General features: G+C 43.6%; 1 protein-coding gene across 6 annotated transcripts in view; it reads left to right on the forward strand.

The window, feature by feature from the left end:
* TBXAS1 (thromboxane A synthase 1) overlaps positions 1 to 25870 on the forward strand; it is a 353264-nt gene that overhangs the window by 112303 nt on the left and 215091 nt on the right. For 5 of the 6 annotated variants that reach the window (XM_084809555.1, XM_084809557.1, XM_084809556.1 and 2 more), the window contains one exon: positions 440 to 492. In XM_084809555.1, the coding sequence (XP_084665681.1) occupies positions 440 to 492 (53 nt within the window). Of the gene's footprint in view, positions 1 to 439; positions 493 to 2519; positions 2629 to 6393; positions 7829 to 25870 lie in introns of those variants that run through there. The other variant, XM_084809559.1, reaches the window with a different exon arrangement.

Here is a 25870-nt window from a genome sequence, read left to right on the forward strand (position 1 = left end):
GGCCAGAGCGAGAAAGTATGTCCTAGTCCGTCCAAACTGGAGAAGCAGGATGTCAGTTAGGAAAAGCCTGCAGGCCTCAGTGCACAAGCAGCCTAAGCAATTATCTGGGGTACCAATATTTCTGGATGCTCAAATGAAGCAATGTGCAATCTGAGAGTCGCACTCCAGTACCCCTTGCAGTGTCACTGGGACACAGTTATTAGATCATGCAGTGCAGGTACTTGGCATGGTACAATGTCATAGGGTGGGTGGGGGGCTGCTTACAGAGGCCACTCAGGGGAGAACATATATGGAAATGTGACTATAAGAACATTCTTCTGATTTGGGAGCAGAGGCAACTTTGGTTTCTGAATGACCGTTAGTCAAATAATGGGTCGTTTAGAGCCAGAAGTGCAAAGAATCAGCTATAATACTGTGACATCTGTTTATGTCCATACAGGGCTTTTGGGAAAACCACAACAAACTGATACATGAATATGGACCTGCTTGTGGGTAAGATGCTGTGACTTTCATTCACTTTTTCCTTGTTGTTGCTTTTCCTGTTTTCTAGCTGGCTTAGTTGCATGGATTTAGTACTGAATTCTGGCATGTTCCCAGCACCATTGATGACCATATTGGCCTCCTCCAGATGTTTTGGACTAACCACCCCACCAGCCCCCACCAGCATGGTCAGGGTTGATGGGAGTTGTAGTCCAAAATGTCTGCAGTGACTCAGGTTGGGGAAGGCTGATTTAGAATGTACAGCAAGGCAATATGCCGTAAGAACTGGGATTATTAAGCAATGTTTGAATCCAGACGTTTTCCAGAGGCAAGGGGAATTCAGATCTGTGTTTTAAAAACTGCATCTTTGCCACTTTCAAATGTGGAATGTCTCTTTGGCTACAAGTAGGGCAAATTGAACCCTTTGCTTGGCAATGTCATCCATTTACTCACAGGTATTTAGGTATCCTTGTGTGATACTGTTGTACTAGTAAGAGGCCTGTGAAATGTCATGGGTGAAGGGGGGGGGTTACTTATTTATTTCTCAAATTTATATACCACTTTCCACTGAGCTGGCAAAGCGTGAACATAAAATGTAATGCCATCAAAACAACAATAAAATCTAACAATAAAACAACACAGTAACAAGTTAATCAGTAAAACCGCACAGTCTGCTGTGTGCTACAGACCGTAGCTGGCTGGGTCAGACTGCAGGCAAATCCCTTGTGAAGAGATGGATCCTGAGAAGATGTCTAAACGTCAGAACTGTGGGGGCCTGTCTAATGATAGTTGGTAAAGTGTTCCAGAGGGGGGTGCCGGTTGGGGTGAAGAGAGGGTTCCAAATGCCCCGCCTCAGCCTTTTCTAATCCATTCTTTTGCCCCACGCCTCCTCAGTCTAGCACTCATATCACATATCCAGGAAAATATTCCTGGCACTCTTCCTATCCACCCAGACACCTCTCCCCCTGCCCCACTCCCTTATCTTTCTCTTCCCCAAGTACTTTATTTTTCCCTGCAGGAATGAATGGCAGCCATTCATTTATGTAGGAAAAAAAATTAAATGATGCATTCTGGGGTACAGTTAGAGAACTAATAATCTTTCCTCCTCCCCGATGACCCCAGTAATTAAGAATCAAGCCTGCTCCTTTCTGCATAGCCCCATCCTGGGTTCCGTTTTTTGGTCACACTATAGGTTGTGACAATGATTGCTTGGAATGGGCTTGAGAGAGGGAGGGAGGGAGAGATGTAATATCCCTAATATGCAGAATGCAGTTGCCTGAGTTTTTTGGGGATGGTGGAGGTGAGGTGGTCAGATCATAAAATGCATATACTGTGCCAGCTGCACTAGTTACCAGTGTGTTTCCGAGCCCAGTTCAAAGTGCTGGTTTTGACATTTAAAGCTTTAAATGGTTTAGGACCAAATTACTAGAAGGACCGCCTTCATCCATATCAGCCTGCCTGCACTTTAAGATCAGCAACAGTGAGGGCAGTTAAATGGGCAAGTACATGACAGAGGGCCTTTTCTGTAGTGGCCCCACACCTCTGGAATGGGTTGCCATCTGGGATCCATCAGGTCCCACCATTACAGGCTTTTAGGAAGGCCCTGAAGACTGACTTGTTCACACTGCCTTCCCCTGATTATGGTTTTTTGAATTGTCCTGTTTGTAGCTGCAGTTGTTTTGTAGATTTTAGTATTGTCTAGGCTGGATATTTTATTGCTGGTGTTTGTTGCATTTATGAATTTTTGTTGTTTTATCTCTGTATTGTTTTTTACTATGTGGGATTTTGTTGTTGTAAGCCGCCTTGGGGAAGTTCCTGCCCTGAACGGCAGGCTAGAAATATTTTAAATAAATAAAATAATATTAAAATGCTTTACCAAAGAGGGTGTTTTGCTCAAGGAACTGGAGATGGAAAGCGTGGTATAAGCTATGCTCAGCAGTGCAAGCCATCATTGGTAAAAGTGATGAGATCTGCTTAAAATCTGATAAGATTTTGACCACATCTGCTGGTATTTTGTCTTACCTCTCTCTGACCTGCAGATTTCTGCTCTGTATTAGACTTGTCATGTCCTTACTGAATGCTTAAAACCTTATTGAATGCTTAAAACCAGAAAAACAAGATGGAGCATTTACCCCTCCTTCTAAGAAGGTAATATTCAAATGTCATGCATAGATTTATGTTTCTAGCAAGGGAGATTATTTAATTTCAAAGCTATATACTGGAGTTTATTCCAGTCCGTAACCTGAAGTCGAAACAAACTTAGTGTCCTGCAAAGCCTCTCCAGCTAATCTTAATTAACTTGAACAGCTGAAGCCCTACAAAAAACTGAAAGGGTGAAGACAGACATAATGGGTCTTATCCAATGTAATGCTAGTGGGAAAAGCACAAGAGGGGTCGTTGTTCTACTAGCAGTTACACAAATGCTAATGGAACAACTAGCACAAGCAATATGTAGGTTATTTTGGCGTGGTGTGTTTTCCAGTTTTCCGGTGGAGGATTGGAGGTCTTTTGCCTGTGTGTTGGTGCTTTCTCTTTCCCTGAGCATCACCAGTTTGCCTTCTGTGAAATGGGCATTTTGTTGTGCTTTGTGGGGGCAAATATGCGATTACAAACTGTGGGTTCAAAAGAGTAGTTTTGTGCTTTGGAGCTCAGACCCCACCTCTGCCTTGCTCTTGGGTTCTTAGGCAAGTTCCTTTTCTTTTACTCTCACCAGTTTTTCTCCTTAGAAATGGGTGTTTTGTGACGGGCCACACCCACCATGACAACCATTTTGTGTATGGACACAAAAGTCCCTCTGCATGGCATCCATTTTGTGAGAATGCTTATGACACTCTCTCAAAATTCCAAATATGCCCAGCAACCCAAAAAAGTTTGGGACCCCTGACCTAGGGTAATCAAGTTGTAATGAGTTGCAAAAGTGCTTGCACAATAGCGTGCACAAGCAGAATCAAAGCATTAGATTTGACACTTGTGAGAGAATGAAAACAGAGTTTCAGCAAATGGTAGATGCTTTGTGCTAGCAGAGTGTCACCACTGAGTACAATCCAATATAAAGAAAGCTCACAGTACATCCCTGAGCCACAGGATGAGCTTAGCTTCCTCCTGGCTTCACAGCTGAAGTGACAGATATGCACGCTGACAAGTTTAATACTGGCTCAGCTGTTAGTCTTTTTGTTGTTGTTTGTTTGTTGTATTTATATCTCACTGACTGGGTTCAGACAATCACGGGGGTAAAAGAAACCATTGTGGCTTCTCCCACCAGCCCCACATGTTCTGTGCATGCGACTGCAACTTGGATAATTACCTGCAATGCAGCGTGGGTTGCCATGTCATCCAATCCCACACTGGTGTGTGTCAGGGTGGCTTATTACCCATGCTACAACCCATGGCTTGTAATAGGGTTGTGGCATAGGTGATCGTCCAAACATCCCCACTCTTTCTTCACGGAGCTGAGGGTGGCATACATGATTCTTCCTGAACTGCCCTCAGGTGAGGTTGAGAGGCAAGTTAGGCTGAGAGATTGTGACTGGCCTAAGGACACTCAACAGTCCTCATGGCTGAGTGGGGACTTTAATCTGGGTCTCCCCAGTCCTAATACGACAATAAGACCACTATAACACATTGACCTGGTTCGCACACAACAACAACCCCTTGGATTAAAAACCGATGGGTTGTCGTGCACAAGCCGTTTCACTCCCAGCAGCGCGCCCACCTCTTCCACTTTACCACACAACCCACGATTGGCTCCTTCGTAGGTTGTGCAGCATGACGTGTGAACCTGGACCACTGGTTTATTTAGGGCTAAACAACCCAGCGGTTAACCCATGGTTTGTTTTTAAATCGATGGCTTGTTGTTATGTGCAAACAGCCCTGTTGGCTCATTATGCAGTCTTACCCCTTACCCCGCGCTCCAGGTGAGCTGTCCCATTTTCTTTCATTTGTTGAAAGCACTGTATGAATGTCCTTGTGCTTATCGTTCCATTTACCACCTTATTATTTAAAAAAAGATTTTTTAAAATGAAGTGGAGAAGTGTTCTGAGTATTTGGCACTGCAGGGGGGAGTTTCTTGGTAACATCATGAAGTTGGGTAGCAGCGGTGTGGTGGAGCCTGGGCTCACAGGGTCGAAGTGCAAGGATTCTTTGATTCTCAGGGACAATGATGTTATTTGCCACCCCCACCCAAACTTCCCTGTTCCCTCTGAAGTTTGCTGTGATCCTCACAGTACCTGGGGGAAATGAATTTTCCCAGCAACAAAATATTGTTCTAAGCTATCCCTGTTGTAATGCAAAGTATTCTGGGGTGGCTCGTTCTTCAATGGGCAAATAAGATCCATTAGCTTTACAAAAGTCCTGCTCCTGGTGGAGATGAAAACTGCTAGAATTGGTTTGTTGATATGGATCAACATAGCTGCATGCATTTTTGGACTCCCCTTGGAGGCATGGGTGTGGGGACTGTCATGATGCTCTCACGCACTTCAAAATTGACCACTACTGACTTGGACTGAACACAGTAAGGGCATTTCCATAAAAATGTTACATTTTCCTTAACCCTAATTTCAAGTGGCAACGCACTGTTTCCTCAAGATATACATTAAGAACATAAGAAGAGCCATGCTAGATCAGAACAAGAGTTCATCTAGTCCAGCATTCTGTTCACACAGTGGCCAACCAGCTGTTGACCAGGAACCTACAAGCAGGACCTGAGCGCAACAGCACCCGCCCACCCATGTTCCCCAGCAACTGGTGTACATAGGCTCACTGCCTCTGGTACTGCAGGTAGCACATAGCCATCAAGACTAGTAGCCACTGATAGCCACTGATGTTACTTACCTTAGGGTGCAATTTTATGCACATTTAGACAGAAAAAAAGTTCTGCTTGGCTGGCTGGAAGGATGCTGGGAGTTGTAGGACTTTTTTCTGTCTAAACATGCATGGGATTGCACCCTTAACCTCTGGAGTAGATTGTGTGAGGACCTATGGTATATAAGAAGCTCACCTCTTTGAAAAGCTTATTTGACTCATCCTAACTTCTAGTAGCTGTGTTTGGTATTTTGATTTACCACATTTCAGAGGTGGGTGGGGGTGACGGATTTTGTATGAGCCCTAGCCAGCATCACCCATAGACAGGGATTATGAGAATTGTAGTCCAAAACCTCTGGAAGGCACCAGGTTGCCTATCCCTGCTTTAGATAAAACTGTTTTATTTAGAACAAAATAAAACACAATGTTAATAGGTAAGACTCAAAAGCAAAAGAGAGGGAGAAGGGGTAATATTGCCAGCCATAATACTGGTGGTCCTCAAGCTAAGGAAAGCAGAGTAGGATGTTATATAATGAATTAGACGGGGTGGAGGGAAGCAATGATCACAATTTGACTTTGCATGTGGGAAATTCTCACTCAAATTCTCATGGTCATTGGAATTTGCATGAAGCGTTCTGACAATCATAACACTGGTTTTGAATGTGATATTTTAATTTTAAGTTCTGAGTACATTTTCATTTTTAAGGGTATATTTCATGATTTCACGAGCTTGTGCATGTCACTGTGAGATGACGGAGCTTGCGTTTAAGCCCGTTTTAAAAAACACTCAAATGTCATATCTCTATGATCTTGAATACCAAACATTCCCAAGAAGTACACGTGTAATCATTTTAAGCCTTTTCTTGTGACAAAAAGAGACATGCTAATTATTTTAAGTGCAATTTCCTAGGTATTGCAATGTTTTAATTAGTATTGAAATGTTGGGAAAGAAATTCTCACTCACTTTAATAGGTTATCTTTCTGTTATCTCAGTTCAATTATTATGATATTAAGGATTTTACATAAATATAATAAAAAGCCTCAATATTTGAATTTATTCAAAATCTTAGCTTCTTGTTGTTCACCCTTTATTATTTTGCCCATGCCACCTAGTTTTTACAGGAAGCTTCCATGTTTGGGGTCTTCTTCAAGTCCCTGTTTCTGGAATCCCAAAGCTGTAACGCCTGATCTGTTTTCCATCCTCATCTTTTTTCAAAAGAGTGGATTGATAGCTCTTTGTTTGGCTTGTGAAAGGTTTTGAACACCCTACTCCATTACAATCATTTCCTCTATTTCTGAAGGTCAGAGGTGAGTGTTGGTTCTTATGTAGCCAAAATGGCACCATCCACACATAAGATGAGGTATCATCAGTGGAGGTTGGTGGCTCTGATGTCAGTGGGTGGTGAATCCACTCCGAGTTGCAGTCAGAACCAGTCAGAACTCTAAAGGAGCTATCCTAGGTGCAAACACCTTGGATAGCTCCTTTAGAGGTCTGACTGGTTCTGACTGCAGCCCGGAGCAGTTTCACCACCCTCTGACGTCGGAGCCATTAGGCTCCACTGGGTATCAACAGGCTTGGAGGAGAAACACAAGGTCTGCAGAAGTACAAAAAATCTTTAGGGGGAAAAAAACCCCAAAAGAGAAGGAAAGCCCTCCAAACAGCCCAGTGAGGACTGAGTGTCCATGGAATGCTGGGTGAGCATTGTGGAGGGGAAAAAAAACCAGAAAGCCGGAGTAGGACAGGTGTCCCCAGTGCGGTGGGTGCCATAGAGCTCATGGCAGCTCCAGTGGCACCCAGAAAGCTCTTCACTCCCTGCCCCCTTCAAAAAAAAAGTTAAATTGAAAAACTGAAAAACGTTCGTGTACCAGGTTCTCCATCCTGTTCCTGAACCTGCCACTGATCAGCTGTTTAAGGGGCAGGAAGAGAAAGCAAGGCAAAGGGGTGGACTAGGGTCTAGGAAGGGAGAGAAAGAAGAAGGCTAGGGATGGGGAAGGGAGAGAAATAGCGAGGAAAGGGGTTGGAGGAAAGAAATAGTGAGGCTAGAGCTAGGAGGAGAGAGAGAGGAAAAGGTCTGTGTGGATGGAAGAAGATTGGGTGGGCCAGGAAGCAACTCTTCCATTTCCCCCTCCCTCCCAGACTCTAGCCTTGCTATTTCTCCCCCCCCCCCGCCGCCTCTTGATTAGCCAGGCCCCCACAGCAGCCATTATTGACAAGGCACATCCTGCATGGGAGCCATTTTGTGGTGGTGCCAACAGCAGTTTCTCAAATTCCCAAATGTGCCCACAGGTCCAAAAAGGTTAGGGACCCCTGGGGTAGGAGGAGGAATGCAGTGGAATATCCTGGAAGAGGGCGTGCCTGAGGGACTGGAACAGTGAACAGGAGCACTCCATACCGCGACATTTTGTTGCAGGTCCCATTTGTTACTGATGATTTTCATTAATTTTGCTTACGTCAGTGCCACAAGTCTCCTCACTCTCCTGAACATTTCTGAGATTTGGTTGTACTTACACAGAAACAATTCAGAGACTTCACACATTCCGTTTTCAGGTGAGTACAGCTAAGATTCTTAAGTGTGCACCTAAAAATGTAAACTATGAAAAGGAACGTAGGAAGCTGCCTTATACCAGGCCAGATTATTTGTCCATCTAGCTTAGTATTGCCCACTCCCAGGGGTGGGCAACTTGAGGCCCTCCAGATGTTTTGGCCTACAGCTCCCATCAGCTCTAGCCAGCATAGCCAATGTGAAGGAGGTTGAGAATTGTGGGGCAAACATCTGGAGGGCCACAAGTTGCCCACCCCTAGTCTGAATGGCAGTGGCTCTCCAGATTCTTAGGCAGAAGTCTTGCTCAGTGTTTGATTTCCTCTGTTGCCTTTTTACATTATTCACAAAATAGAATTTTAAAATTTAATATTTCTCTGAGTGATACAAAAATGTGTTGACTTGATAAAAGCTTTCTTCTCCTTACCAGTATATTGTCTGTTGGTATAGACACTTCCCCCGAAGAAATCACCTGCGTTTATTGTCACTCTTCATTCATTAGAACATTGGATTTGGATGAGGCTGTATGGAGAAAGTGCTTTATACTCTTGCTTTAGTTTACTCAAACTCAGCCCACCAGATTGCTTTTGAAGTTTGATTGTTGCTCACCATTAAGCAATGAGGCAGGACTCAAAATGTAGGGGTTATTCTTAAAAAACACATGAGCACCAACTATTGGAACCATGAACAGTGATGTGATGTGCATAGTAACTGCAAAATAATTAGTTTTTAATAAGAAATCTGTTATTCCCTCTCGGCCTTGTTAACATATGTACCCCTTAGAGGACTTAAGGAGGCCATAGTGTCCTACTTTTCAGAGGACGGTCCTCTATTTGAAGCTGTCCTTTGTTTGAAGGGCTACCTAGTCCAAGTCTGGTTTAAAGAAGGGAGAGTTCAGGGGCTTTGAAGTTGCCTGTCAACAATTAACACCTGGACAGGACACCTGCTGGTCACAATAGTTCCCAGGATGGTGAGATGGATGGTATTTCTATTTAAATTAGAGTAATTATTTCTAAATTAGCATGTGCAAATGTTATGCAAATCTGTGTCATCTTTTGCCCTCTTTTTTTGTTATGCATTTCCTCTTTTTGTTCATGCATAGGTGGCCACCTTAATACTCACCCTGACACATAATAGCTTTGCTGTTACTGTGGCAATGTAATTAGGTGTGTGACCCAATTAAAATACATTTTAATCAACTTAGTTTTAATCAGTCAGTTGAAGTGATTAAATTGGCATATCACTAGCATTATACTTCTGAAGAAAATAATACTTCCTTTGTTTTTAGTGCCCCTGTGCCACAGCAGGTGTGAATCTTAGAAGCAGCATTCACTTCTGAGTGAGAGTGATGTGGCAATGCCTTTTCTAAGATGTTACCTACTCTTACAAATAAATAACTTTTTAAAATGTGATGCCTGATTACTCAGGTTGCATTTTTAGTTGATTTTAGCAGTTTTTCATTGATTATTCTAACTCAGAGCTGGGCAGATCTCCAGTTGTTTGGGACTTCAACTCCCATAAGTCCCTGTGAGCATGGCTAATGGTCAAGAATGCTAGGAGATGAAGGCCCAAACATTTCGAGATCTACCTTCTGAGCACCGTTGTTTATCTGATTAATCGAATAAAGGTTGCAGCCCTACTTGTAATGCATGTTTTTTTAATTATTATTATTGCAAATGGCACCACGTTTGGTAAACACACTCACTCTTCTGTACCATGGACCAAGCATGACAAAGAAAAGCGTGGGGTAGGTAATAAAGCGAGAGTTAGGGGTGATCTATTTGTTGGAAACAATCATCAACTGTGACATTGTTCCATCTTTGTGAGGTGAATCTTTGACGCTGGCATTCAGTGTGGAGAATAAACCTCACACTGGCTAACAAATTGGTTGACGTGGCTCAGTCCAAAGTGTCTCTAAATGGATCTGGGTAGTTTAGACAAAGTACAAAACAGCAGCAGTCTCAAATGGAATAAGCACATAATACAAGTGAATTGTTTAAAAGAGAAGTATAAGCAAATGAATCATTCCAGCTGGGCACTAATTAGTAAAAAGCTTTTTCTACATGGGGAATGCCTGCACACAGCAAAGCCGAATCTCTGATCGAAATGCCAACTTGTGGAGTGCCCCTCCAGCTGGCACTTCTGTTGGGGGCGGCTTCAGTGTGCAGTTAAGCCAAGTCCCTGAGTCACTGGGAAGGATGCAGGGCACAGTAAGGGTACCCCTGCTGTTATCTCTGATCAGTGACTGGAGATAACAGGAGGGATTCCCCTTAGTGTGTTGCTCACCCTTTGATTGGGAGGGGGAGCGTAGCACAGGGGAATCCCCGCTGTTATTTCCGATCACTTATCAGAGGAAACATCAATGATTCCTCTCCTTGCTAGCCCCCAGGGTGCAGGGCAAGGGAGGGAGCCTCAGCAGGCCAGAAGGGAAACCTCTGTGGGCCAGAGGTTTCCCATCTCTGCATTAAAGGCACTTTTTGGAAGCATTGGATTGAGAATAATCTGTTGTTCTTGTCCTAGTTGTCTGGAAAATATTTATTTATTTATATAAAGTATTTGTAGGCTGCCTTTTAGAGTCAAGCTGTTCCATAGAAATACATAATATAAAATCAGTAACAAATTTACAACCATAAAACAACATAAGAATACAATTAATAAGTAACAAGAACAGCTATAACACAAATCACACGCAACGTTCTGCTCAGTAGAAAGAGTAAAAAAAATCAAATAAATAATTAAAACTATGCAGCGTCAGATATACAGCACCCCAATAAGATATTTTTTCAAGAACAGGCAGTTGTAAACAACTGTGTATTTAGGGCCTCCATAAAAGCCTGGAACTAGAGGGGCTTTACATTTTTCCACTGGTACAGTGTTCCACAGATATGAGACCACTGCTGAGAAGGCCCTTATCTCTTATGTCTGCCCACCTGCTTGTTCTCAGGTAACTTTGTTCCAGACCATTTAGGGCTTTAAAGGTTAAGGCCAACATTTTAAATTGGTCATATCAGTTCAAGAGTTCCCTGGGATGGCTGGATAGAAATGAGATGTAGAGCTGCATGTCATCAGCAAATTGATGTCACTTCACCCCAAACCTCTGGATACTTTCCCCAGAAATTTCATGTAGATGTTAAAAAATATGGGGAACAAGATGGAACCTTGAGGCACCTCATAACCAAAGAGCATGAAGTAGAACAAAAGTCCCTCAGCACCACTTTTGAGACCAATCCTGCGGGAAGGACTGGAACCATCCCAATACTGTGCCTCCTAAGCTCAACCCAGATAGTCAGTCTAGAAGGATGTCATGGTCAATGGTATTGAAAGCCACTGAGAGGTCCAGGAGAACCAATAGGGTTGCACTTCCCTCACTCTTCCCCAGCATAACCCTTCCACTGGGGTGACCAAGGGTCTTTCTGTCCCAAAACTGGGCCTGAAACCAGATTTGAATGGATCAAAATAATCAGCATCATCTAACAGTGCCTGGAGCTGAGAAGCCACCACGTTCTCCAGCACTGTCCCCAAGAATGGAAGGTTAGAAACTGCTGGGTGGTAATTATCCCAAACCATTGGATCCAAACTTAGTTTCTTTAATAGAGGCCTTACCACTGCACACTTCACCCATCTCCAACGCATATACCTACAGCCCAGCCCTGGCAGGTTTCAATAACCAGAAGGAGTAAGGAGCAAGAAAACGTGTGGTAGGCTTCAATCCTCCAAGCAGTTTGTCCACATCCTTAGGTTGCCTAAGATGAAAAATATCTATAACAATATGAGTAAACAGTGCTCTAGCCCCAAGGAACCCAGACTCTGTCAAAACTATGGCATCTAAGTTGGCACAAATGTGAGCATCTTTATCCGTAAAATGCACAGCAATTTGGTCATAATGGTCCTTCAAGGATTCTGATTCTTGCAAAACAAGAGCCTTTAGCAAGGAGACCCTTCACCATCCCAAAATTCTCCACTGGATAACATTGAGCAGACATAGCGGTGGTGGAGAAGTAGAAGTCTTCACCACCATCACCACCACAGTGTAAGATCATAAATAGATTCTCACCTGTGTTTGATTGTACTTGTTATGAGTCTTCTGCCATTTGCATTTGAATCATTGGCCCTGACATTTCAGCACAATCAGCTCCTCAGAATACAGAGGAGCTGACATAGCTCCAAGACTGGGTTGAGGACCTTTCGGAGTGATCATATTGATAGCCCAGGTCACTCCCTCATTCCAAGCGGAGAAAGACCTCTGCAGAAGCACCAGCTAAACCTGCAGCTTCAAACAATTTGACCTTTTATGAACTGAGTTTAACCTCCTGATCACACCAAGCTGGCAATAGATTCAGTTGGAATGCTTTCTTAAATCTAAATTTGGCCTAGAGGCTCGTGGGGCGTCTGAGACTTCCTCTTGCCTTTCTTTGATTCAGTCCTCTGAACCAGTTTTGAGGCATTCTGCAATAATTTATAGTTTTAAAAAGAACCAAACCAATCCTACGTTTGATAACGTTTGCCACTGCTCAAATTAAGCACTCTACTTTAAAAAGGTAACTGGGCTATGCTAGATCTGCATTCATTTTAAAAATGTGTTTGTATGGTACATTTCTCCATTCTGGAATTATTGAGTGTGGTAATTGTTGGTGCAGTCAAGAATTCAGTGCTCCCCCCCCCCCCATATGTTTTGGAGATGCACCAAAGCAGCACGGTTTTGGCATGACAGAAGAGCTAGTATTCACTTAAATTGTTTGCTTCCTTACCATTTTCATTTAACAATTTAATCCTAGGATGTAAACCTTCTTTCAGTGCACTTTCCAAACTTAAAGTATTCTGGATCCACAGGGCTGCATTAGAAACTAAAAGGATCATTTTACAGCATGAAATCTCATATCCTGCTCTCAGTGAACCAGTGAACCAATCTCACTGTTAAGAAAAAAAAAATGCAGTGTAGGAGGGACACCCCCCCCCCCGATAGCTTCTCTTTCTTATAGCAGGATTTTCTATATCTCTTTGAGCAGTCATACACCAATACTTAACTGTCTCTTGAAGCTTGGTTTCTATTGTTGCCATGCCTTCCCCACTTACCTAACCCCCTTCTTCCTTTTCTTAGGTCTCTAGCCTTTTCTCTTTTCTTCATTTTCCTAATTTCCTGTTTTTTTTGTGTTGTTTTGCAGCCTCCTAGGTTTCTTTCTTTCTTGTTTAGTCAATGGATTGGGGTGGGAAGACTGGGGATGGTAGAAATTTACTTTGATAGTTGAAATCTAGAGAAGTCAATAAAAAGGCTTAATGATCATAAGCCCTGCAACACCATGAGGAGGTTTTCAAACATCCTGTAATATTGTCAATCTTAATTCATTAAGGGTGGTAGCGAGGGTGTGTGTGTGATAACTGGGCACACAGACATTGGAGAGGGGCACAAAACAAGACAAACCTAAATACTGGTAGTTTTAGAGTTATTTAACCTGCTCAATATGTTCATCAAATAAATAAATGAGTGCCATGTGCTTGTCAATTATCCCCATTGTTTTCACACTCACTGACAAGAACCCTGACCTCTTTGTGACTGTGATCCTGGGTGCATTGGGAACTATTTTTTAAAAATTGCTTCTATACTTCATTTCAATCAGCATGTGGGTATGGACAAAACAGTCTATTCTGGTTTTTGTCACTTTCATGTGTGTTACATATAACCCTGTTCTGTCCCACTTCCATGTTATTCTGTGAATGTTTTTAAATCCACATGAAAATGTGCATTTAAATATGTATTGTTAGACATATTTTCCCTCAAACTGTCCATTTCTAAACATATATTCTCTCAAACTATGCATTTGAAATAGTATTTTAATAAGTTTTTTGAGTGGAGCACCATGTTGGAACATTCTGGAAGTGCAACATACCATGAATAACTGAGTATTGATCCATTAATTGGTCCAGGAGGTGTGGATCAGGTCAGTTTGCATCAGAATTTGTAAATTTCAAATTCCTCAAGCATCCCTACCACCATGTATAGTTTTGTGTTCCACCATCAGGAATGCATAAGAAGTACCTTTTCATTTGTCCCATGGGGTGCTCCTTCAAACTGTATCTGCTGTACAAATGGTCATTTCCAAAGAAGAGATCACCCATAGCTCTTGGAATATAAACAAATGTTCTAGCTGGTGCCTGATTATCCAGTATCTAGTTTAGCAGAGGTTTGGTGTTTGTAGCATTTTGAAATATGGCTGCTAATCCTCCCATCATGTCCTTATTCTTGCTGAAAAAATGAACAGGTCTAGTCTAATTTATATATTGACCTACATTTCTGCACAAGTACTCAAGGTGGTTTGCATAAAATAAATACAGTTTAATATCTTATAATTCAAGAGACACGATACAAAAGGGGGAAAATGTTACGCAGTGAAATTACATGATTATTAGGTGGAGTGGCCACTGCCAGAGACAGTTCTAGGAGGAGAGGAGCCAAGTGGCTTTTGGTCCCACCCGAGGTGATAGAGGGGGCCTTGCTGTCTCAACTCTCCTTCTGATGCAGCCAGGTGCAATGGCTGCTGCTGGAGACTTCTGGGGGAGGGGAGGAGCCAGTTGGCATTGGAAGGAGCCAGATGGCCTTGCTGCTTCAGCTCTCCCCAGTGGTGTAGTGGTACATTTTGAAGTGCAGGCACTCATCATGATGTTCTCCCATAGCCACGTCTCCAAGGAGATTCCAAAAATGCAGGCAGATCTGTTGATCCGTATTGACAAACCAGTTCTAGCACTTTTCATCTCTGTTAGGAGCAGGTCTTTAGTAACACTTTGCATTATAACAGAGAACAATATATTGTTCACCAAGGACGGCCCAAGACATTTAGCTGCCAGAGGCGGAGGCCAAGATGGCGCCCCGTCCCATTCCATGTACAAAAGCCAACTGAACTGGCAGTTGAATCTTCCTTCAACATTGATGATCGGACACCATCCTTCATTGCACCTGAAGGCAGCAGGCTAACTTAGGAAGGACACTGCAGGCCACATGGCACACAGGCCTTTCCCTCAACATCTTGCTGCTGCCTCCCAGCATCTGCTGCCTGAGGCAACTCCTTCACTCTGCCTAATGGTAGGGCCAGTCCTGTTGTTCATGAAGAAAATTCACACGCACACCCCCAGCTACTGGAAGGATTGCAGCTAGGCTCAGAGGGAACTGGAAAGTCTGATGGAGGTGGCAGATGAGGTCAGCATCCCTGCTAATAAAACAAAGTGCTGGTGCTGAGTTCTTGTGAGTCCTGGCTCCACTACACCATTGCCTCTCCCTTTGAGGAAGCTGAGATTGCTTTTGGATTGGCATCCCTGTGATAAGCCTATCCCCACCCCACCCGGCCACAGTTTAGTAGAAATCAGCATGTGAATCTTCCATATTCAATACTGAGTTTCCCTATCCTCACTTAACATCATCATCAGCCACTGGCAGTTGAGGGGGAAATTCACCACATAGTGGGTGAATAAATAGTGTAGTCTGAGGGTGGGAAACTCACCGTGGGGAGGCTGATTACTGCAGGAAGGGTCTTGTCCATGCCAGTTCAATACTGAACATTTTGAAATCTTGAATTTTGGGGAGCAGAATAAATTATACAAACTAATAGAATGCAAGCAGATGCATTTGCATTTCATCTTTTTTATTCTTGGCACACAAGTTGGACCTCTTGGCTTTTGTAGAACACAGAGAGCCTTGTATACATGTGGTATTATCATGCCTGGAAAATGACTTGAACGTCATCCGCCATCACTCAACAACTCTCCCACCCTATTTTCTGATGGTATTGAATCTTATGAATGCAGGTAATGAATGCTATGTGGAAGCATCATATGTATGACTGACTTCAAGGGGTTTGACCTGACGGTCTTGGAGGAGATACACCATTTTACTCATTCCAGATCGAAAACTGCTTCCAAATGAATATAAAGAGCAAAGAGCTTTATCACTCCCCCCCCCCCCCCGTGATGAATACGTATCTTTGGAAATGGAGCCGTCATTATTATTTTTTTCCTAAGGTCACTTGAATCATTTGACTGATACCATCACAATTTGTTTTCTTTTTGTGTGAACCAGTTTCCTTGACAACAGGATGTCAAATCAACTTTTCAGCTTTAATCAAGTCAAAACAATATATTCCGTCTATTCTGAAAGCCCTCAAGTCTTAGAGAATTATATTTCAACCAAGGTTCTGTAGGTCACAGTAGTAGCCCCCCACCCAATAACCTTCAGTTCTCATTGTGTGTGTGTGTGTGTTTTAAATCATATCTGTATTGATATATGGAGGGTCCAAACAGAGAGAAGGAAAGAAATTCACTGTTCAGCTCAGTAAAGAAAAATGAATTCATGTAACTGCATCAAAACATATGGCGAGGAAACATAGCTTAGTGATTGATCACATGCTTTGCATGCAGAAAGCCCCAAGTTCAGTCTTCGGCATCTCCAGTCAAAAGGATCAGGTAGCAGGTGATGGGAAAGATCTCTGCTTAAGATCCAAAAGAGCTGTGGCCAGTCAGAGTAACCAAAACGGACGGTAGATGGACAGTGCTAGCTCCAGGTTTTTGAGGGCCCTTGGGAAAGACACCCTCAGTGGGCCCCCTCCCTCAGTGAGTCTGCCTTCTCACGCCATTGTCACCATCTGCTGTTGCTCCTCCTCCTCTTTTTCATCATTGCTATACCATTTACTTGCTTGACAGGTAGCCAGTAAGCAAGTAGGCTGTGGCATCGGCAGCTCCTCTTTCTCAATACCATCATTGTCTGGGTCAGAGCAAGAGGCAGGTGAACAAGCAGGTTGCAGTGGTGAGGAGGAGGAAGAACAACTTCAGGGGGTTCTTCTCAGTGGGCCATCCTTACTCTTGCTGCTGGCCCTGAAGGTGGACAGATAGTCTCAGCTGTTTTAAGGCTGCTTCCTTTGCTCATCATGAAGAAGCTATCCCCATTGTAACCAGGCTCCCACTTGCCATTGCACATGAGGAGTTATTGCACTACTCTTGCAGGAGTGGGGCTGTGAGTGACTCTGCTTGAGACCCTGGAGATACGCTGTCAGAATAAGGCTCAGTTAGCAATACTGGGCTGGAAGAACAAAGAGCCTAATCTGGATGAGGCATTCTCCTGGGTATATGCGATTCTGTCCTTCTTAAGAAATTATTTTAATGTTTAGATCTGTAAACTAAATCCAGCCCTCCCAGGGTCCCAGTCCAGCCCTCCACAATTCTCCAGATGGTTACGCATCTGTCCCTCAACCACCGATCATTATTTATTTATTTATTACATTTCTATACTGCCCAATAGCCAAAGCTCTCTGGGCGGTTGACATTAAAAAACATTAAAAATGCAGTATACAGGTATTAAAAGCCATTTACATAAGAAACACACAAACAGACAATATACACAAAAGAACATATATCTAAAACAACTTCAAACAAGCAATTTCAAAACAAACAACCATAACTATAAGACATTCCAGGATTGATTAAAACTTATCATATGCTGCCAAATGCCTGGGAGAAGAGAAAGGTCTTAATCTGGTGCCAAAAAGATAACAACGTTGGCGCCAGGCAGGCCTCGTCGGGGAGATCATTCCATAATTTGGGGGCCACCACTGAGAAGGCCCTCTCCTTTGTTGACGTCTTCCAAACTGGTTTCCCAGCTTTTGTGCAGTCTTTCACCATTCTACAAGGTTAAAATGCCTCTCCTGGCAGCAAGAGCTTTAAGTTACAATATGGTGGTATTTTTTGTATTTTGATCCCTCCCCCTTTGCCTTTAGCCTGAACCACCACTGGAATGCAACCCCCCCCCCCGAGAACTTCTCCAAAATGGGGTTCAGCCCTTGGGCTGAAATAAATAAATAATTCTAATATAGGTCCCTGAATCTCTCTCTCTCTCTCTCTCTCTCTGTGTGTAGAATTAATTTTCTAAAACACGCAGAGTGATTCTTTTTTCTCTTGATTACAGTATAGCTAGCAATTTTCCCCTGCCCATGAAAAAATGATCCCCCTTTTTTCAAAAGCATGTCTTTGAAGGTAGAATTTTGTTTGTGGCTTCATGGCCAATCAGGCTTGTGCAGGTTGTGGGTTAGTGTCATCTGTAGATTTGGGACCAGCCAGTAGCAGGGTTAGAACATCAGAACATAAGAAGAGCCCTGCTGGATCAGACCAAGGGTCCATCTAGTCCAGCATTCTGTTCACACAGTGGCCAACCAGCAGTAGACCAGGAACCCACAAGCAGGACCTGAGCGCAACTGCACCCTCCTAACCATGTTCCCCAGCAACTGGTGTACATAGGCTCACTGCCTCTGATACTGCAGGTAGCACATAGTCATCAAGACTAGTAGCCCTCTATAGCGTTTTCCTCCAGGAATTTGTCCAACCCCCTTTTAAAGCCATCAAAATGGGTGGCCATCACTACATCCTCGGGTAGCGAATTCCGTAGTTTAACTATGTGCTGTGTGAAAAAGTCCTTCCTTTTATCTGTCCTGAATCTCCCACCAATCAGCTTCATGGGATGACCCCAGGTTCTAATATTTTGAGAGAGGAAGAAAAACATCTCCCTATCCATTCTCCACACTGTGCACAGTTTTGTATACCTCTATCATGTCTCCCCTTACCCTCCTTTTTTCCAAGCTAAACAATCCCAGCTGTTGTAACCTTCCCTCATAGGGGAGATGCTCCAGCCCCTTGGCCTTTAGTTGGCCTTTTCTGCACTTTTTTCAGCTCTAGAATACCCTTTTTTGGGTGTGGTGACCAGAACTATACACATTATTCCAAGTGTAGTCGCACCATAGATTTGTATAAGGACAGTATGGTTTTGGTAGTTTTATTGACAATTTCTAATTATTCCTATCATGGAGTTTGCCTTTTTTACAGCAGCTGCATGCTGGGTTGATATTTTCATCAAGCTGTCTACCACAACCCCAAGATCTCTTTCTTGGTCAGTCACCGCTAGCTCAGATCCCATCAGGTTATACTTGAAGTCTGGATTTTTTGCCTCAACGTGATTCACTTTGCACTTGCTTACATTGAACTGCATTTGCCATTTAGATGCCCATTCTCCCAGTTTGGAGAGATCCTTTTGGAGCTCTTCACAGTCCCTTTTTGTTTTAATCACCCTAAATAATTTGGTGTCATTGGCAAACTTGGCCACTTCACTGCTCACTCCTAATTCCAGATCATTTATGAACAGGTTGAAAAGCATTGATCCTAATACAGATCCATGTGGGACCCCACTGTTTACTTCTCTCTATTGGGAGAATTTGCAGTTTATTCCTACTCCCTGCTTTCTATTCTTTAACCAGTTACTGATCCATAAGACGACCTGTCCTCTTACTCCATGACTACTATGTTTGTTCAGGAGTCTTTGGTGAGGGACTTTATCAAAAGTCTTTTGGAAGTCCAAGTAAACACTGTCTACCGGATCACCCCTGTCTGCAAGTTTATTGACATTCTCAAAGAGCTCTAAAACAGCGGTCCCCAACCTTTTTGGCACCAGGGACCGGTTTTGTGGAGGACAATTTTTCCACGGACCGGGGGGGTCAATTTGTGTCCGTGTTCTTTGCAGTAATAGGCTATGTAAAGATTTACGTAGCCTATTACTTGAAGAACAGGGACGCAAATAGCATCCGCTACGGACGCCGTTTGCTTCCCAGCGGCCGGAAGTCTGCTAGCGGCCGGAGCTGGCTGGCAGCTTCGCAGACTTGCTGCGGAGCAGAGCCAGCCAGGGCCAGTGAGGATTCGGGGGGGGGGGGGACGGATCACCTCCCCCCCCCTGCAGAGCCCCGCGGATCCAAGGTAAGGGGGTTTCCCACACTCCTACGCTCACCTCCTGCTGTATGGCCCAGTTCTTAACAGGCCACAGACCGGTACCAGTCCATGGTCCGAGGGTTGGGGAACCCTGCTCTAAAACATTAGTGAGACAGGACTTACCTTTGCGGAAACCATGTTGATTCTTTTTCAGCAGGACTTGTTCTTCTATATGCTTACTAATTTTATCTTTAATAATGCCTTCAACCAATTTATCCAGAACAGAAGTTAAGCTAATGGGCCTGTAATTTCCCAGATCACCCCTGGATCTCTTTTTGAAAATTAAAAGACGCTTGCTCCTTGGGAGGAAAGCTATGGCAAACCTAGACAGCATAGTAAGAAGCAGAGATATCACCTTGCTGACAAAGGTTCATATAATCAAAGCTATGGTTTTCCCAGTAGCAACGTATGGCTGTGAGAGCTGGACTATAAGGAAGGCTGAGCGCTGAAGAATTGACGCTTTCGAACTGTGGTGCTGGAGAAGACGCTTACGAGTCCTCTGGACCGCAAGGAGGTCAAATCAGTCCATCCTAAAGGAAATCAACCCTGACTGCTCATTGGAAGGACAGATACTGGAGCTGAAGCTCAAATATTTTGGCCACCTAATGCGAAGAGAAAAGTCACTGGAAAAGACCCTGATGCTGGGAAAGATTGAAGGCAAAAGGAGAAGGGGACGGCAGAGGATGAGATGGCTAGATAGCATCACCAATGCAATGAATATGGACTTGAGCACACTCTGGGAGAGAGCAGAGGACAGGAAGGCCTGGCGTGCTATGGTCCATGGCGTCACGAAGAGTTGGACACGACTGAATGACTGAACAACAACAAGCCATTTTCAAGTCCTCTGGTATAGAGGCTGATCTTAGGGACATGTTGCATATTTTGGTTAGAGGATCAGCAATTTCCTATTTGAGTTCTTTGAGAACTCTAGGATGTATACCATCTGGGCCCGGTGATTTATTTGCTTTGAGTTTATTAATAAGGTTGAGAACCTTACGTCTTTTGTCACCACTATTTGCCTCAGTTTCTCAGACTGCCTTCCTGAAAACATCAGTTCAGGCACAGATATCTGTCCTATATCTTCTGCAGTGAAGGCAGATGAAAAGAATTCATTTAGCTTCTCTGCAATGGCCTCATCCTCCTTCAGTATCCCTTTAACTCCATTGTCATCCAGCGGTCCAATTGCCTTCCTAGCTGGTTTTCTGCTTCTGATATATTTAAAGAATTCTTTATTGTTGGCCTTGATATTATTAGCAGTATGATCTTCAAAATGCTTTTTTGCCTCTCTTACTGTCTGCCTGCGTCACCTTTCTGCAAGCTTGTGCTCCCTTTTGTTTTCCTCAGTTGGGCAAGATTTCCATTTTCTGAAGGAAGCTCTCTTTTCTCTACTAGCTTCCTTGATGCTGCTCATTAACCATGCTGGCGACCTCTTGGACTTGGTACTACCTTTCCTAGCCCATGGTATACATTTTAGCTGGGCTTCTATTATTGTGGTTTTGAGTAATCTCCAAACATTTTGAAAGGATTTAATCCTCTTGACTCACCCTTTTAACTTCCTTTTCACCAGTTCCCCCATTTTAGAGAAGTTTCTTTTTTTGAAATCAAATATGACTGTGTTGGACTTCCTGGCCAATTTTCCACTTAAATCTTAAATTATTAAATCTGATAGAGCTGTGGCCACTGTTTCCAATTGGTTCAACAACATTTACATCTCATACTCGGTCCTGGGTGCCACCACTTAGGATTAAATCCAAGGTTGCCTCCCCCTGGTTGGTTCCATGATCAACTGTTCTAGGGCACAATCGTTTAGGGCATCGAGAAATTTAACCTCTTTGTCATGACTGGAACATGCATTTATCCAGTCATTGTGGGGGTAATTGAAGTCACCCATCATCAAACACTTCCTTGTTTGGAGGCTTCCCTGTTTTCCATCTCAAGATCGCTCTGAGCATTCTTGTCTGGGGATGATAGCATGTTCCTAGCACTTAATTAGTTTTGGAGCCTGGTATTGTCACCCACAGTGCTTCTGTGGAAGAGCCTACCCCTTTTAGGTGTTCTACTCAGCTCGACACTATGCCCTCTTTGACATACAGGGCAACGTCTCCCCCAGTACGCTGTTCCTTGTCCTTCCTGTAGAGTTTATATCCAGAGATGACTGTATCCCATTGGTTCTCCCAGCTCCACCAGGTTTCTGTAATGCCCACTATATCCAGGTTCTCCTTTAAAACCAAGCACTCCAACTCTCCCATTTTGGCTTGGAGGCTTCTAGCATTTGCATTGAAACACCTATACACGGTGCGCATCTTTTCCTATTTTTTGAGACGTTGGCCCCTTTGATTGGGGGTTACATTCTACCATGTACTCCTGGCCTATTTCCTTTTCGTCTACATTTGGGCAATCAAAAACATTTTCATCTTCATCCCTTTGGGATGATTTAACCCAAACTGGGTGCTTCTCAGCTCCTGTCAGCTTTCCCCCAGGGTTTAGTTTAAAAGCTGCTCTGCCACCCTTTTTATGTTTAGCGCCAGCAGTCTGGTTTCATTTTGGTTCAAGTGGAGCCCGTCCCTCTTGTACAGGCCCGGCTTGTCCCAAAATGTTCCCCACTGCCTAACATACCTGAACCCCTCCTCCCTGCACCACCATCTCATCCACACATTGAGACTCCTCAGCTTTGCCTGTCTAGCTGGCCCTGCGCATGGAACAGGTAGCAATCAGAGAAAGCCACCTTGGTGGCCCTGGATTTCAACCTCCTACGTAGCAACCTAAATTTGGCTTCCAGGAACTCCTGACTACATTTCCCCACATTGTGGGTACCAACATGGACCACGACCACTGACTCCACCCCAGCACTATCTACTAGGCTATCTAGAAGGCGTGTGATATCTGCAGCCTTCACACCAGGCAGGCAATTCACCATGTGATCTACACACCCATCACAAACTCAGCTGTTTATGTGTCTAATGATCGAATCTCCCACTCCCACAAGCGCTCCTCCCCCAGAGGCACATCCTCAGTCGGAGAGGATATTTGTTCATCTACCAAGGAATGGATCCCTTCTAAGGGATCATTTCCCTCTTCCTCAGAATGATGCCCTCCTCCCCCAAGACCTGCATTCTCTGTGACAGCAGAGGAGCTGTCACCCTGGGAGTTAGACACACCTAATAGGTCCCTGAAGGTCTCATCCACCAACCTCTCTGCCTCTCTTGGCAACCTCTCCAGGTAAGCAACCTTGGCCTTAATGGAATAAACTCGTTCCTTGGGAGCCAGGAGCTCATTACACCGAGCACACACCCACAACTTCTGTCCAGCAGGCAGATAGTCATACATGTGGCACTCAGTGCAATACACTGGATAGCCCCCGCCCCCCTGCTGGCTTTCTACCTTCATAACTTTTTTTTTTTTTAATTTGGGTGTGTTTTCCCTGTAAAACTTCGTTGTTTACTACGAGAAGGCGGGGAAATTATTTACAGCTATTTATTTACAGTTACTTCCTATGAGTAGGGAGAGAAGAGTTCACCACCCTAGCTTCCTCACCCTGCTGCTAAACTTGCACAGTTGCTTAACTCGCTTGTTTGCTGATGCTTTGTCCTTGGGGCTGAGATGCTTCATCCTTGGGGCTCCTCGTGCTCGGAGAGCTGGCTCCCTCGCAAGCGTGCCTCCTTATAGAGAAGCTTTGAAGGTTAGCTTTGAAGTGGACCCTCCCAGTGGGTTGCTAATTACAAAAAGCAAATAGGGCAGGGAAGGATTAACTACCTATCAGAACATTAATTTTTCTTAATGTTCACAGTTACTGAGTATTTACCCATTTGGAAGGGACTGAGAGGGCAGCTGGACAGCCATCTGTCAGGGATGCTCTGACTTGGATTCCTGCATTGAGCAGGGGGTTGGACTCGATGGTCGTATAGGCCCCTTCCAACCCTACTATTCTATGATTCTGTGATTCTAATTGGAATGCAACAGATCTCAGAAGTCTGCTCTTTCCTGTAAAACAGGGGTGAGCGATATGCAGGCTGCATGTGGCCCCCCTGGCCTTTAGTGCAGCCACCCTGCAACCATTATAGTGCTGTTAAAACTTAGTGGTACAGTGGCAGCAATGCAATCGGCGATGTGATGGAGACTGGACAAATGTAGCTTTAAAATGAGCTAAATTTGTCTCTTTTCGGCCTCTGTTGTGCTGCTGAAATCTGGTGGCAAACCAATTCATTCGCTGCTGTGCCACCATCACAGTGCCTGAGGTGCAGCCCTGTGGGCAGGTCTGGGGTGTAGAAACTGGCCTCCAGAGTCCCTGAAATTGCCTACCCTGCTCATCAGCCTACTCTCTTGGAAGTCTCAGGTCTGGTTTTTAATTTATAGACAGCAGAGGTCTCAAGTGTGACAAAAAATAAGCTTCTCCACTATGGAGCTCTGCCACGAATCTTGATGGTGAATGGAAAATGTCAAATGTGGTTGTCCTGTTGTTGCTAGGCTACGTAGACGCGTTCAAGGTGCAGCACCTAGGGTGCTCATGTGTCCTACTTTACAGAAGACAGTTCTTTATTTGAAGGGCTGTCTGCTCTAAGTCTGGTTTAAAGATAAAGGGCCACAAGAAGAAAGAGCAGGGGTCATGAAGTTGCCCATCACCTAGACAGCAGACTGAGCAGGCACCTGGATCACCTGGTGATAGGCTTTCCCACTCTGGAGAGAGAGATGGTATTTATATGTAAATTACAGTAATTATTTCAAAATTTGCATCTGTCTATAATATATGGAAATTATATGCAAATCTCTCACCTCTTTCTTTGGTTATTTATTTATTTATTTGTTTGTTTATTTATTTATTTTATTGACAATATTTGTATACTGCTCCATATCCAAAACAGATTTTGGAGGGGTGAAAAGAGTAAGAAACAGTAAAAGAATAAAAACATTAAAACACCACCATTAAAATCATGTTTTAAAAAACACTGAATGCCAGTAGATACTGTGACTGGTCAGTTAAGGAATGCCTCCTGGAAAAGTGCCCTCGTGGACTCTGATCGGCCCATAGGTCCATGTGGAACCACCAGGAGCATGCTCTCCGATGCCCTCTGTGGCTGGGCAGGTTGGTAAGGGAGAAAGTGCCCTCTCAGGTATCCTGGTCCCAAGTTGTTTAGGGTTTTGTACACTAGTACTAAACCCTGGCCCGGTAGCGGTTAGGCAGCCTGTGCAGTTCCCTCAGCAAAGGAGTTACATGCTGATGCATTTCCTCTTTTGGGACAATGTGTAAGAGGTCACCCTGGGGGCACAGCACTCAAAATTTAAAATCTACTTAGGAGGTCCTGCTTGAAATACCTTATCTGATTGGAGTCCAGCTTTGCCTCCATCAGATACAGGGCCTTTCCTGTCATGACCCCAATACTTTTGAATGCCCTCCTGCTGGAGGCCCAAGCAGCTCTCACTCTGTCAACCTTTTTGAAGCAGGTTAAGACCTTCCTTTGCTTTTGTACTTTCAGAAACAGCCTGTGTACATGCTTTTCTTTATTCTGCTCTTTGTGTATTTATTGAGTTTTGCTTTTATGGAATTTTCGGTTTTTAATTGTTTATGGTATTTCATGCTCCCTTATGATTTGATTGTTGTGATTTTATACTGTACACTGCTTTGGAAATTTTACATTGAAACTGATATAAAAATATTGTAAATAAATAATGACACCCTACTGTGTGAGAAATATAAAGGTAGCACAATAGGATCTAATAATCTTTAAATAATCAGCGGCTTGACCTTCTGAAAAGTGAAATGCACAGTTTTTAAGCTGAAAGGAACAATATAGAGTCTACACTATAGACAGTCACTTTTCTCCTTTAGTCTCCCAAATTGTTTCTCAAAATGCAACGTAGTCTGGCTGTTCTTCATGTTAATGTTTGTTGCTAGGAAAAAAAAGTTTCTTTTAACATCTGTTGTGAATTGGGAATTTGAAAAACTAATTTCTGCATTGTAATATCCATGTTGAGCTGAATACAGTAATTTCAACTGACTTTTTTAGAAATAGCATTTCATATTTTTCTGCTGTATGTCATGACTATTTTATGGAGTTTACTTTTTGTGCTCATATATAAGATTTAGATTTCCTCCTTCCCCTCTCCAATCCCTTGATCTTATTGGTCCAGAATTCTTTTCTTTGCAGCAGCATTATAATAGTAGTAAATATAGGGCAATGTCCTCCTGTTCTATGACCTTTGCTACACTAGGCTGTTAATCATTGTATCTACTTTCCGTTTCGTCACAGAACTGAGATCTGAGCTCT

Source organism: Heloderma suspectum, chromosome 7, assembly GCF_057233095.1.
Source record: "Heloderma suspectum isolate Gila_16-S chromosome 7, 16-S_ref, whole genome shotgun sequence".
NCBI classification, from domain to species: domain Eukaryota; kingdom Metazoa; phylum Chordata; class Lepidosauria; order Squamata; family Helodermatidae; genus Heloderma; species Heloderma suspectum.